The sequence below is a fragment of the Phalacrocorax aristotelis genome, chromosome 7, assembly GCF_949628215.1.
Source record: "Phalacrocorax aristotelis chromosome 7, bGulAri2.1, whole genome shotgun sequence".
Taxonomy (NCBI): Eukaryota; Metazoa; Chordata; class Aves; order Suliformes; family Phalacrocoracidae; genus Phalacrocorax; species Phalacrocorax aristotelis.
Window position 1 is genome coordinate 43,548,856 of NC_134282.1, and position 13,291 is coordinate 43,562,146.

General features: G+C 38.3%; 1 protein-coding gene across 4 annotated transcripts in view; it reads left to right on the forward strand.

Moving 5' to 3' along the window:
* The window catches only part of GALK2 (galactokinase 2), a 49,606-nt gene that overhangs the window by 16,956 nt on the left and 19,359 nt on the right, over nucleotides 1-13,291 (forward strand). For 3 of the 4 annotated variants that reach the window (XM_075100422.1, XM_075100426.1, XM_075100424.1), the window contains 2 exons: nucleotides 8,496-8,594; nucleotides 11,326-11,478. In XM_075100422.1, coding sequence (XP_074956523.1) covers nucleotides 8,496-8,594; nucleotides 11,326-11,478 — 252 coding nt within the window. The remainder of the gene's footprint in view (nucleotides 1-8,495; nucleotides 8,595-11,325; nucleotides 11,479-13,291) is intronic. The other variant, XM_075100425.1, reaches the window with a different exon arrangement.

The window sequence follows — 13,291 nt, forward strand, 5'->3', positions numbered from 1 at the left end:
GAAACAGAGTACTTTGGAGTAGCGGTAATCAAGGGCCGTAATCTCCAATCAACCAAATTGATAACCTTCTATTTGAGCATGTTAGAGGGCAGACGAAGTCAAGCTAAGATTGCTGTGCTTATGAGGACATCCAGATACTATCTGACAAATATATTCCCATTTTGGAAAAAAGTAAGCATAATTACCTTGCAAAACATATATGAAGTTTAGCTAATTGGGATTTTGTATGCAAACTGGAAGCAGATGGTAACTTTCAGCAATTTATTCCTAGTCAGGACAAGATATAAGGACATTTCTGGTGGTAAAAATAACCTCAAAATTTGGGCATCATTTTATACCTTAATGAATGACACATAGCACCTTGTATTTCAGAAGTTCTTTTCGTACATATGTACATGTGTATAAAACATGCACAGATTGAAAAAAAAGCCTTAACATCTAACTCGACTTTAAATATGCCTTAAGCAATGGAGAATGTTTTCTCCTTACTGTAAAATACTCTTTATCTATCAATGTTTCTTCTCCGTTTTCAGTCCTGTGTGCTGTGAACCAAACCCTGTAGAATTTAATAGAAAATCTACACTAAATTTGCCATAAAATGACCAACATTGTTTGTTGTAAAGGGAAGCAGCAGTCTGAGTCTGACTTTTCAGATTAAACTGGCCAGAATGTTAATGAATTGGCATTGGAGCACTGAAAATGACAGTCTAAAAATAACTCATATTACTGAATGTATTTTCTTGATGGAGCTTCCCTTCACGAACAATAAAATTTAAAACAGGAAGAAAACTGGTTTTTGATTTTAAAGATTAATTATCACCACTCTGTGTTGTTATATATAGAAAATTTAGCACATTTAACTTTGGCCAAAATGAACTTACACAAAGCCACCGAGGCAGGTGTAATTTAATACTATCATTTTATAGAGAAGGTTGCATTATTTTGGCTGCTGTCATTCTGTATTTGCATATATCAGGTTTCTGAGTAATGAAGGGTGAGCTTTTCCAAAAAAATACTAAGCAACACTAATTCTGTTTTGCTAACAAATATTTGCCTGTCTCCTACTCACTAATTGTCTTACTCTTTTAAGGGGTTTAATCTTACACAAATTTAATTCTTGAAAGGTCTATGTGAGATTGAAAGGGATCGATCACTGGGGTGGAACATATTTACAGTGACAGTTATATAGGGTCAAATTCTGTCACAGTTTACATACTGTCCAGATTCATTGCAAGAGTGAAAATTAGAGCAGTTGGCCCTTTGCCTCTTTGTGAGCCAAGGGGACTAATAAAGGTGAAACTCACTTATCTGTTCTCACGCAGATAATTCTTTAGGTGTCTATTTTGAGGAAATTTTTGGTAAGGAAGAGTTCTGTTCACTTTCATTATTCCTCAACTACCTAAATACCTTTGCACATTTAGGCCTTCATGTTCATTACCAATAACATCAAACTGGGAGAAACTACAATAAATGATGGGGCAATAGAGAATCAAATAAGCTGTACTGGGTGGTTTGTAATTTATCATGCTGCTGAAGTATCAGGGTGTATGGCCAAATCTGATACAATGTTGGACTATGCCTGGAAACAGAAAAATATTATTTTACCAGTTCTTCATCATTTTTAAAAGACCAGAAATACTCAGCTGAAAATCAAAACCTGAATTTTAGGGGTTTCATATTGAAAAGTAAACAGAGAAAAATACGTACTAGTGAAAAGTATAATTTTACTGAAAACTCACTTTTTCCATTAAAAATCCAAAACAAGGTAACATGATGCAGAGCTACTGATGGGTTCTTATTACAAGAAATCTCTCCATCTAGAGTATCTATACATAAGGCAACTAATAATAAAAAATCACAACCCCTCTTTGTCAGACTAAATTATATCTCCACTAATATGATTTCCCAGATTAGACTTTCTGCATGCTGGGTAGGAAATCTTGTGGCTCAAAGATAAAACAGTTTTAAGTGGTAGTAATTTCTTGCTTTGTAACCCAAGATTGGCTTGCTCCTTATCAGGGAGAACCTTAAATTGTTTCAAACAAAAAGCAGAGGTAGTTAGTAGAGCTCTTAGATCAAAGGCTAGCCTCAGTCTGCACGTGGGGGCCAATTGCCTGGTAGACAAACTAGTAAGCACTGCCTCCTGCAGCAGGATACATTCTGAGCAGACTTTAGAATTAAGCTTCTGAACAGCCTGAATTTTGTACATTGTTAGTTTTAGATTTTTTCCAAACATTCCAACGGAAGTTGTCTAAAACCTAAGAGTTCAGTTTTGAAATCCTTGAGAGACAGCAACTTCCTTAAATAGATTATTACTTCACATAAATTTCTTAATGCTTAATTGCTTATTAGGCAAGTGAGTGAATTGTATGCCCTGAGATTCTACTCCTAATGATGTTGCTTTGTATTGTTTTAATGATGAATAGTCTCATTTAATATATTGTTGAAAAAAACAACAGAAATGTTAAACTTAATGTATCACGTACCTCACTGATACTAACCATCTCCCATGGAAGCACAGCCAACCTGGCATATGTACTTGCCAACAGATATAAAAGCACTGTTTGCGTTTGTATGTATCACATTGGGTCTGGCATTCAAAGGCTGCAATATTTAGTGTTTTTCGACAGATCACCAGGGAGACTTCAAGGTTTAACTCACCTACCAGATACCACTGCTGCCATGTTATGCTCCTCTCTTCCGTGTTCAGAGGCTGAACAGACCAATTGTATGAAATAGCTCAGCATATTCCTAGACTACCTTTAGATATTTAAGTTTCCATCCCAGCTTCCCTGCTTACAGTTGCTCATTTTTACAGATCTCTCTACAGTGAGCAAAAGGGAACAGTTTGCTTCAGCTATGCCGCTGCAAAGCAGTTAAACAAAGGGACTTTGCACAGGAGTGGCTGACATCGTCACGTAATCTCTCCTGTTGACTATGGTGTCAGGACAGTAACCTCAGTGAAAGAGGTGGAATGTAGCGCTGAGCTGGCTGAGGTTGCATTGCCATATGTCTATGTCAACACTAATTAACACACATTTTATGTGGCTCATTTATCAACATAAAAATAGCAAAAGGTACAGTGACATTTTCTGTAAGGTGGTCCAAGAAAAGGTGTAAGTCTGCCTGTCTCCTTTCTTACCAATCAGGACAGTTAAACTGGAAAAGATTCAGGGAAAAGCCACATGGATGATCAAAGGTACGGAATTACTGCCATAAAAGTAAGCTAGGAGTCTTTAGAAAAAGGCACTTGGAGGAAGTGATAGAGGTCCATAAAATGATTAATGTAACTGATGGAGTGGATAGGAATCAATTGTTCATTGCCCCTCGCGTTGTAAGAGGCAGAAGGTACTAAATGAAGCTAGTCAGGTGGATGTTAATAATCAGCAACAAGAGATGCTTCTTCACCTGGTAAGTTGTAAAAGTCCTTGTTACTGGATGTTCTACATGTTAACATTTTGAATGAGTTAAAAGGGAGTCTGGACAAGTTCATATATAAGAAATCCATTGCCGGTAACTAAGTGTGCAGAATTCACATTCAGCTCAGGCAGCTCTGTATCAAAAAATAATGTTCTGGGGAAGTATCATCTATACTTGGCCTTTGGTCCATACTAAAAGCCCACTTTCAGGTACAAGATACAGAACTAGAAGTGGCATTGGTTTGACCCTCAAAGGCTGCTTTTATGTTAATATATTCTATATTTTTATTCTGACCCAAATCTTTTAATGAATTGTAGCTAGCTGACAACCCCTTACTTACTCATGGGCATTATATACACTTCCCTTCTTTTCTTCGCTGGGGTTTGGTTGGTTGATTCTTTTGGTTTTTTTAGCGGGGGGGTGGGGAGAGATCAAAGGAAACATCTCTTGTTGTTTAAGATTTACTTCTTAAGCACTAACATTAAATATATCACTTTGCTTGTTTAATAGTGTAGATGGTAGCTCAGGACTTACTGTCCACATGCTAGTTATTATTTACAAATGATGACTTGGTTTAGCCAATCCTGTTGGAACAACTTCCTGGAACAATAATGCAGAAATTCAGAGGGCAGTAGCATATGTGGGTGACAGAACAGTTGGGATAAGAAAATTTTTGATTCATCTGATTAAGTAATTTTTTCCTACAGTCATAATGCTACTGTTCAGACCCATTTTTACTTTGATTTTGGTATCTTTTTGTTCTACTTTTCATTACCGTCATCTTAAAAAGATTTTAAACCCACCCTGCAAAGGTTTCCCTGAGACCATATTCTTCAGAGAAATAAGCCACAATACTAGAAATAGGGAGGTTTTTGATTTCTCATTTCAGCTTTGCGACTGATTCACATGACTTTGAACAAATCATGTAAATATCTGTGATGGCTCTAAATTGAAGATAACAGCAGCCTTATAGGAATGCTTTTAAAGTATGTTAAATTCTATGAAGACTTAAATTATGATTTATTAGTGTTTTCGAAATACTGCTTTAGGGATGGAAAAACCATGCTAATGAGTCTTGGGTGCGTAGAACTAGCTGTGTTTTGTGGTTGGCTCTAAGCGATCTCTCGTACGGATCAGAATACATGGGATGGAAGTATAATCGATGTGCAGATGGGATTTATTCTTTCTCCATCTTTCTCATGGTGCTTCGCGAAGAACAAATGTCTGCCTTCACCTAGCTCTACAAGAATGCCTGTTTAGGACTCCTGCAGAACTCAACAGGGGTGAAATTTATTTTATATGCCTAACAGTTGTACTTGGAGCCCTACCAAGGAGTGGCAGGCCTCCTCTAACCTATGTGGCTGGCATGTGATGCTGTGGAGTAGCCTGGGGTACAGCTCCCCTAAATGTGGCTATGAGAACGGTCTGAGTTACTTCTCTGCAGGAACTGCAGTGCAGCCAGGAGGAAGGTCATGCATGGCTACGTCTTGTTCAGACATAATGTTTGAGATGTTGCCAAATGGCGCAGTGACATCTGGGATCTGTGAAGCAATGTACGTTCACAGGTGAGGCATACAGAAATATAAATAACAGATGATTGAGACAGTCCTTGCCCTAAAGAGTTTCTGAGTGTTGCAAGTTGAATGGAAACAAGGCATTGCTCTGAGATAGGAAAAAGGTATTTCCTTTTACTTCATGATTCTAGCGAATTTTTACCTTAGAGGTGCTTTCTGTGGAAGCCTAAAGTCAGAGAACTTGTCTAGCAAAATGTGGGGTTTTTTCAGTTTCTAGTAATGAAGTCACACATATTTATAGCATTATCATCTAAGAATCCCAAGTGGTAATTATTAATTACAAGGAGGGGGAAGATAGTTCTCATTTTATTGAGGAAATGGAGCCATAATGAATTAAAGGGACTTCCCCTGAATCACAAGAAACTTAATGCAGAGCTAGAAATTGAGCCCAGACCTCCTGATGCTCAGTTCACTGTTCAGTCATATGACCATCCTTTTCCAAGTATCAAATATGTGCACAAGGCTCTCCAGTTTAGTCTTCACATTTGTTTCCAACGCTACAATTCCGTTCCTCTGAACTTCGCCCTTTCACTCATTTTAGCAAAAAAGGCAAACACTTGCCTATTTCTCTCAATAGTAAGTAGAAACTGCTTTCTATACAGATGACGATTTCCTCTCCATTCACACGCTTCTCATCCTAGTATTAGAAGGCCAGCCTGTGTCAGAAGGGCCTGTTTAAATTAGAAACCAAATAATGTTTCAGGGATGCCTTGGGCTGTCTTGTGGAGACGGTTCTTCTCAACCCTTGCCAGTTACTACTTGGTGGTCCTGCCAATCCTTGCTGAGTTTCAAAACAAAAGTTGCTCAAGCTTGAACAGCACTGTAAGCCCAGCATACACAGCTGGACAGCTGGTGAGCTGGGACGAAGCAAGGCCCAATGCTTAACCAGGCACAATTCACCAGACTGTGTAAAGGGACAGGGGAGTGGCACTGTCCTAATTGTTAACATTCCTCCTCTGCGAGACTTCTCTTGATATTTATTTAATAAGCCCAGGCTCATAAAGTCTAAACGATTTAAGCAATCAAGTGGTAGCTGATGTGTATATGGAGATGACATGCAGCCAGACTAAGCGAGGGGTGAAATCCTTAATTTTTGACTTTGCAAAGCCTTATCTGGCAACTGCAGATGAAGTAATACCTCAGGTAGCTGTGCCCAAGAGTGGAACATACATTGTGAGTACCTCAGGAGCTGTACTTCAGGCCAGGTTTGCACAGCCGCAGCTCCTGTTTAAGCGTGCATGAGCCACTGCTGGCATGGTCTTTGCAGCCAGCGTGGAGAAGTTTCTATTGCGGCCAGTGAATAATATTCATGAAGTCCAGCCTGATGGCTCCTGCCAGTGGCTACAAAAAAGAGGGATGTGGTATGGCTCTGTTCTCAGACGGGCGAAAGGCAGGTTCAGCAGAACTGGCTGAAACACGCCAGCATTTCCACATCCCAGCAACAGATATTGTAAATAGGCACGCCTTCATGTGTAGAAAGGAGTGAGCATCTAGAGGCTGCTGTGTGTGGAGGTTTGTTCTCTCTTTTCTGTGGAGCTGTCACTTGAGTATTTTAGCATTAAATGGGGGTGGGGGGGAAGCATCATTACATTCATTAACATTTCATTCATAATTATTTCCAACTTGGGGAGCAGGGAAACGTGGTGACTGGATGTTAAACTTTCACTGATGGGATGAAGAGGTCTAAGGTTCAACTGGAAATGGGACTGCTTGGAGTGAATGTGAGATAAGGGAGGAAAAATTAATTTTTATTAACCTCACCTTCAGCAAAAGCCAGGCACTGGGAGATGGCTTTTGATAAAAAGAACGAACACCAGAATGTGTGATGTTCCTATACTTTCTCAAGAAAAATAAAAGCAGCATTATCTCTATTTCAGCTCATTTTAAAAATACACATAGGAAAGGCATCACAGAAAAGGAAAGTACTTTTGCTGATTGTACTTTAGATGTTCTCTCATTAATGGTCTTTCTCTTGCGAGTGGTCATTTACTGTGTTTGATTCAAAGAGATCCAGTCTGCATAGTTTTAGAGTAACTTTGTTAACGTTCTTTTGATAACTTCTGCTTATCAGCCTAAGGCTTATTGGCCATTACTGCACTGTGAGCCGAGTAAATTGGTTGTTGGTGCATTTACTTAACTACAAGCACCAATTTTACAGCTTTCTGTGGTGCCATTAAAGAAATTGAGCCAGCAAGCAGGCAGGCACCCTGCACATACCTTTCTCTTAGGATGGTGATTTACTGCCTGCTGCCTTTTACAGCTGTGTGCTGGCTAATGTCCCTGCTTTGCTGGTGAGCTTGTTTCAGTCCTGTGATGCTACATCCTTAGTGTGGAATCTGAATCTGACTTTGCCACCAGACTGAAAAATGGGCTGCAGCTTTTATAAAGTTCTTTTCCCATCTTCCCTGTGGCTACCGTGTGCTTAGAAAAACAAACTGGTAGGGGTCATAGTGTGGGGACATGGGTGCTTTCCTTTTGATCTACTTGCTTTTGACTAGTCTATGTTCTTCAACTGCACTGCAAGGCTTGTCTGGTGTTCTGTTTTGACTTTGCCTGATGGCTGAAAGCTTTACTGTAAATTATTATTTTTGGCAATTATGATAGTGATATTCCTCCCTCCCATAGTATCCTCTGACCTTCAGGTATCAGAATGCACAAAGATATGCCAAAAATGTCACAAAAGAATGGAAATCGCATATAGTTACAAATTAGCTCAGATAAACAGTGTAGACAGAGTACAGTATCTCAAGGAGAGATGACAAGCACCACTGATTAGAGTATTTACAGTGAGAAGGAGTTTCTGAGTTAGGTTCAATACATAATTTCTGATTATGGAGTCAGTGCCTTAAAATAGTACACAGTAACAACTTGCCGTTTTTCCGTAAGCTACCAAGATGCACATATAGATGGATTCAACTAATAAATCAACAAAGTATTGTCTACTGGGATGGAGGAGTGTCAGGTGAATGAGGAAGGTGAGAGGAGGCCAGCTACAAGAATTAACTGTCTAAACAAGGATATCCTGAAAAGCGTCGGGTTATGGTGGGTCCAGTGGCGGCTGAACAGTTGATTATATTTTGCTTCAAAACAAAAGGAAAAAGGGGCCATGTAGCATCCTAGTGGATACCAGCTTACACTACTTGGTGTGGGAGAGACAATGGTTTCAGAGCTCTGTCATTATCTCCTTTGTTTTCTCACTAGTTCATACGTAAGCAGTGTAAAAGTAACATAGAATCATAGAATGGTTTAGTTTGGAAGCGACCTTTAGAGGCCATCTAGTCCAACCCCCCTGCAGTGAGCAGAGACGTCTTCAATTATATCAGGTTGCTCAGAGCCCCATCCAACCTGACCTTGAATGTTTCCAGGGATGGGGCGTCTACAGCCTCTCTGGGCAACCTGTGCCAGTGTTTCACCACCATCATTGTAAAGAATTTCTTCCTTGTATCTAGTCTGAATATCATCTTTAACCTTGGCTGGAGGTTCATCTTAATGTTTTTTCAGGTGGAACTTGCAGAAATTTGCACAAAGAGTGAACGTTATATTGGCACAGAAGGTGGAGGAATGGACCAGTCAATCTCTTTTCTGGCAGAAGAAGGAGCTGTATGTAGATCTTTGTAATCTAAACTAACAATGTAATATTAATTTATGTAAACAAAAAATATCCTCATATGTACCTAGCAGAAAGACAAGAAACTGGAATACCTTTGTAAGCAGTATAAGCACTGTTGGTATGCAAATGACACAGAAATTGTATGGATAAAATAGCGTACAATCAAGTATGACAAGTTTGAAGGAATAAGGTAATGAAAATGAGAAATGGCAAGAGGGAGGAAAGAAGAGATGTGGGGAAAGATGTGGTCTAGAAGAGTACTAGGTTCCATGCTATTTGGCTAGTTCATTGCTGAACTTAGAATGTTTCCCATATAATGAAATCTGAATGGTCGGTATGCCTTGTATTCAGTGCAAATGGGATAATTATTACAAAAATGCTTTCTTGAAACTTCTTATAACCAAACAGTTCTAGGAAGTTTTGCCAGGTCCAGTTACAAAGACAATGGAGACTTTTTTCCCCCCAGTTTTTTTAATTCCAGACAATTCTGTGGCTGGATTCTGATGTAGAAAGGCATTTAGCTGTCTTAAACGTGGTGACAGAAGGTGGACTAGCAATGATATCAGGACCTGCCAAGTTATTAATGAGTGCTTGCAGTGGAATTTACAGTGGAGTTCATCCACTGTCCCAGAAGGTGCACAGGACTGCGAATGTTCAAACCTAAAACCTGTCACAATACTTCTATTGAAATTAATGTAGCGTTTTATGACCTTTATTGCTTATAATTGTGATATTATGTCTCTACAGCTTTTGTTCCTTAATGCCATATCTTGGATAAGCTTATTCAGAAAATAAACTATTTCCTAGAATTACACCAAACATTTAAGTCCAGCATCAGACACATGTATTTTCAATTTCACATCACCTGTACCTACTCTGTACTTTTCCTTCACACCTACACTGGTAGTAGTAAACACACAGCTACATGAATGCTGAAGGAAGCAGCATGTTTTCCTGGCATACATGCAGATGATCATGTAAGTGGAGGCTTTTCTGACATATTGAGATGGTGATCAGAAAGGCAAAGAAAATGTTAGGAAAGATTAGAAAAGAAATTGTGAACAAACCAGAAAATATCCTTGCTTCAGTGTACTTGCAGCTGAATGGAGTTCTAGCCTCCCATCTCAAAAAAAAAACTAAAATGAGAAAAGGACAGTAGAGGCCACTGAGGGTGATCAGAACTATTTTTTTATACAAGCATTGACTGAATGATTTAAAACTTTTTAGCCTGGAAAACAAGTATCTTTGAGGGTGATACTTTGAAGCTCTGTAAAACCCCTGAATGGGTAAGAGAAGGTAAATCGAGAATTCAATGTTTTTCATAACTGAAGAACTAATAGAAACACAATGAAATTAGCAGGCAGCCTGTTAAAAACAAACAAGGAAGTTTGCTGGGTTTTTTTTCCAAAGCATTCATTGTTAAATTAAGAAATACTGTACATTGCGGAAAGCAAAAGTTTAAAAAGGGTTCAAAAGAGACATTCTTAGATACACTGATAGAGTATTAGCCTATTTGTAGCTATTAAACATAATAGTCTGATGTGTCTTCCCCTGTAAGTATAACCACCGTAATCTTTGCTTATGGGAAGCTAGAAAAATATACGTAAAAAAGATTGCTTTGTATATGTCCTATTTTTATATTCCATCTAAATACCCATTTATGGCTACTGTCAGAAACAGGACAGTGGACCAGCTTAGTGGTAGATTCTGATCTAATGTAGCAGTTCTTAGATGGTATATTTAAATGTAAGCAAGCTTGTCTGTCTTGATAGTAATTTTGTGACGTGGTCCAGAATCTCAGTGGCAGGGAGTAACACACATGCTGTACATAATGTACAAGCAAATTTGTCATTGTTTATTTAGCACTCTAGCTGCTCAAGGAACTCTCTGGGGTGCACAGTGCCAAAACCAGTAAGACGTCCCTGCTTGCAGAGTTACAGTGTATTCTAAGAAGCCAAAGCAGGGCACATGATTTACAACTTATCCCAATGAAAAACCAGATGTGAATTTAATCTCTTGATTACATTACATCCTGAATTATTTAATTAATGGATGCCTAGCTTATTCCATTAAAAGGTCACAAAATGTTGGGAACATCTTACGCAGCCCGTGTAAGGCATCTGTGAGGCAAGAGAGTTTCTTATGTTGGAAGGAGGTAGTAACTAACATTTTTACATATAGTTTTATCTAATTTCTGTGTTTGATTGTCCATATGTAATATGATCACTGTCTCCAGTCAGTCCTAAGATTTTAGTGCTATTCTGTACCTCAGTGAAGTAATCTTGATTTAGTGGAAAATCAGAAAACTAAGGGGGAGGTGGGTGTTGGTGAAGGGGAAGGGAATGTGAAGCCCCTTTTTTCTAGTGGCACGCACCATTAGCTTCAGCCAGGCCTGGTACTTCTCTGTAGATCAAAGAAAAACTGTTGTCTTAAACAGGCAAGAAAAATAGGTTGGGTGGGGTTCTGTGAAATGCTGAAAAAACCCAAAGACTTAATGGAAGCATTTAAAAATCCAGCTACAAGGGAAAGGCTTGAAATGTATGTGTAACTTGGCCAATGAGGTTAAACCCCTTTTCTCGCTGTTTCATGTCAGGTTTTTTTCCTTAACTGTCCCTGGATTTTCGAGAGAAAACACATGCAAATTTGCATTTGATTTATAGAACTAAGTGCACTGTTAGCTAGTACTAAATTAAAACTAACCATTCATTTTTCTTTCAATAGGCCAAGTTGATAGAGTTCAGTCCTCTGAGGGCTACTGATGTTAGACTTCCAACTGGAGCAGTGTTTGTTATTGCTAACAGTTGTGTTGAAATGAATAAAGCAGCAACTTCTCATTACAATATTAGGGTAATGGAGTGTCGTCTGGCTACAAAGGTAATGTGTGGCTTATGTCAAACTCTGATGAACCTTCATCTAAATATGTGCGCTTTTTTCCACTTCTGACCAATCGTGTCTTTAACACCTGGCTAGGTGCTACTTTAAGGAGCATTTTTCTTTCCAGAACCAGACACGTCCATCTCTGCAGAAACAGAACTCCTGATGAGTTTAATGGAAGTGCAAGGACTGTGCCCTTATATAGAAGATTATGTGATGTAGTTCTATTCCATTTATTTTGTAGTATATTTCAATGGAGGAAATAAGTATTTTTCAGAAAAAAATATTCTCATTTAATAAGATAGACTGCTTCTAATTAAAGCTGAATAATGACAAATAATGGAAAGCAATCAGTTTGGTCACATGTATATATGGCAATAGATGTGTATTTTCTAGGATTTAGAGGACATCAAAGCTACTAGTTGGAGGCCTGGAAGTAATATTGGAAATGCTGAATAGCAGCATTTATGTCAGTGTGAAGTTTAAAAAGAGGCTTGAATCAAAACCCAACATTTAGATTGTGCTGCCAGTTTACAGCTTGCAGTTATCTGTAAAATGTATGGAATTGAAACATGAAAAAAAAAATCTAAGTTCTGCTTTAATTCTGGATTTTGTAGACCATACATTTAGGAATATGTAGATGTAGGGTTTGATTTGAGTTTGTTATAGGAAAACAGTGAATTCTTCTTTGATTAGATTAAGTGAGGAGTAAGCATAAGGATTCACTGCAATTATAACTAAGTGTGCTGTGTGGAAGAACAGAATTTAGGTCACGAAGTCTAGATGAAAGTTTTAAAAACTGCAGGAACAACTTGCCACAAAACATTTGGCCAAAATCTGAGCAATACTCAAAAGTACTTTGAGCATTCAATGAAAAAAGTATCATAGTTAATGTTAAATTAAAAAAAAATAGTTGAAGAGATAATCAGATACTGGCAAATATAATAATATAAAATACTGTGTTGAGGTTTTTTCAAAGAGGGAAGCTGAACTTCAGATGACTTTTTAAATGGGCTTTAAACTCAAGTATGAAGAACACAGCTGCATTTTAGGTGTCTATAAGATATGGTAAAAATAAGAGCACCAATGACCGTAGTTAAAGCTGCTGTCAAGAAGTTAATGGAAAGATTCTTGTGTCATTAGGAAAATCAAGATAAGGACCCCTCTGTGTGTTGGTCCTGGTATAACTGATAAACCTCTAATTTAGGATTGTTAATTGATTAAGTATGTATTTTAGGAAGAGCTTCTTTTGCATGAGAAACAGAGAGCCTTCACAGATGATCTATACTAAGAGGCAAACTACGATGAGTGCATGAAATTGTAAGACTTTTAAAAGTATTCTTATGTATAGCAGATTCTGTTAATTGAATCACAGTTTTCTAAATTGCTATAAATTATTGGTCCTGTGCAGTAAATTGAAAATGTAGTAAGGAAAGATTACTTTTTTTTTTGTTACATTCCTGTTAGCTATGATGCCATGTCTAAAAAGGTACCTTTAGCAGATGCTTGATTTTAAGGAGACTAACAACATACACCTGTCTATTTTTAAACATGTGCTACCCAGATGGAAAGTTGCACACACTATAAAAATACATTGAGCCAGGAAAAGACTGTGTTTAGGAACAGGTCACAGTGGGGTGAAGGAGGGCAGGTATGTAAGTGGAAGCAGGGAAGTCTTTAAAGCACCATTAAGCTAATGGAACTATGAAATAACATGCTGGGCCTCCATGGAGAAAGCTCCATGTAAGTAAAGATGCCAACACAACATATCCCTGCAGGCGTTAGCGTAGAGCATTTTGATGTCAGTCTGTTC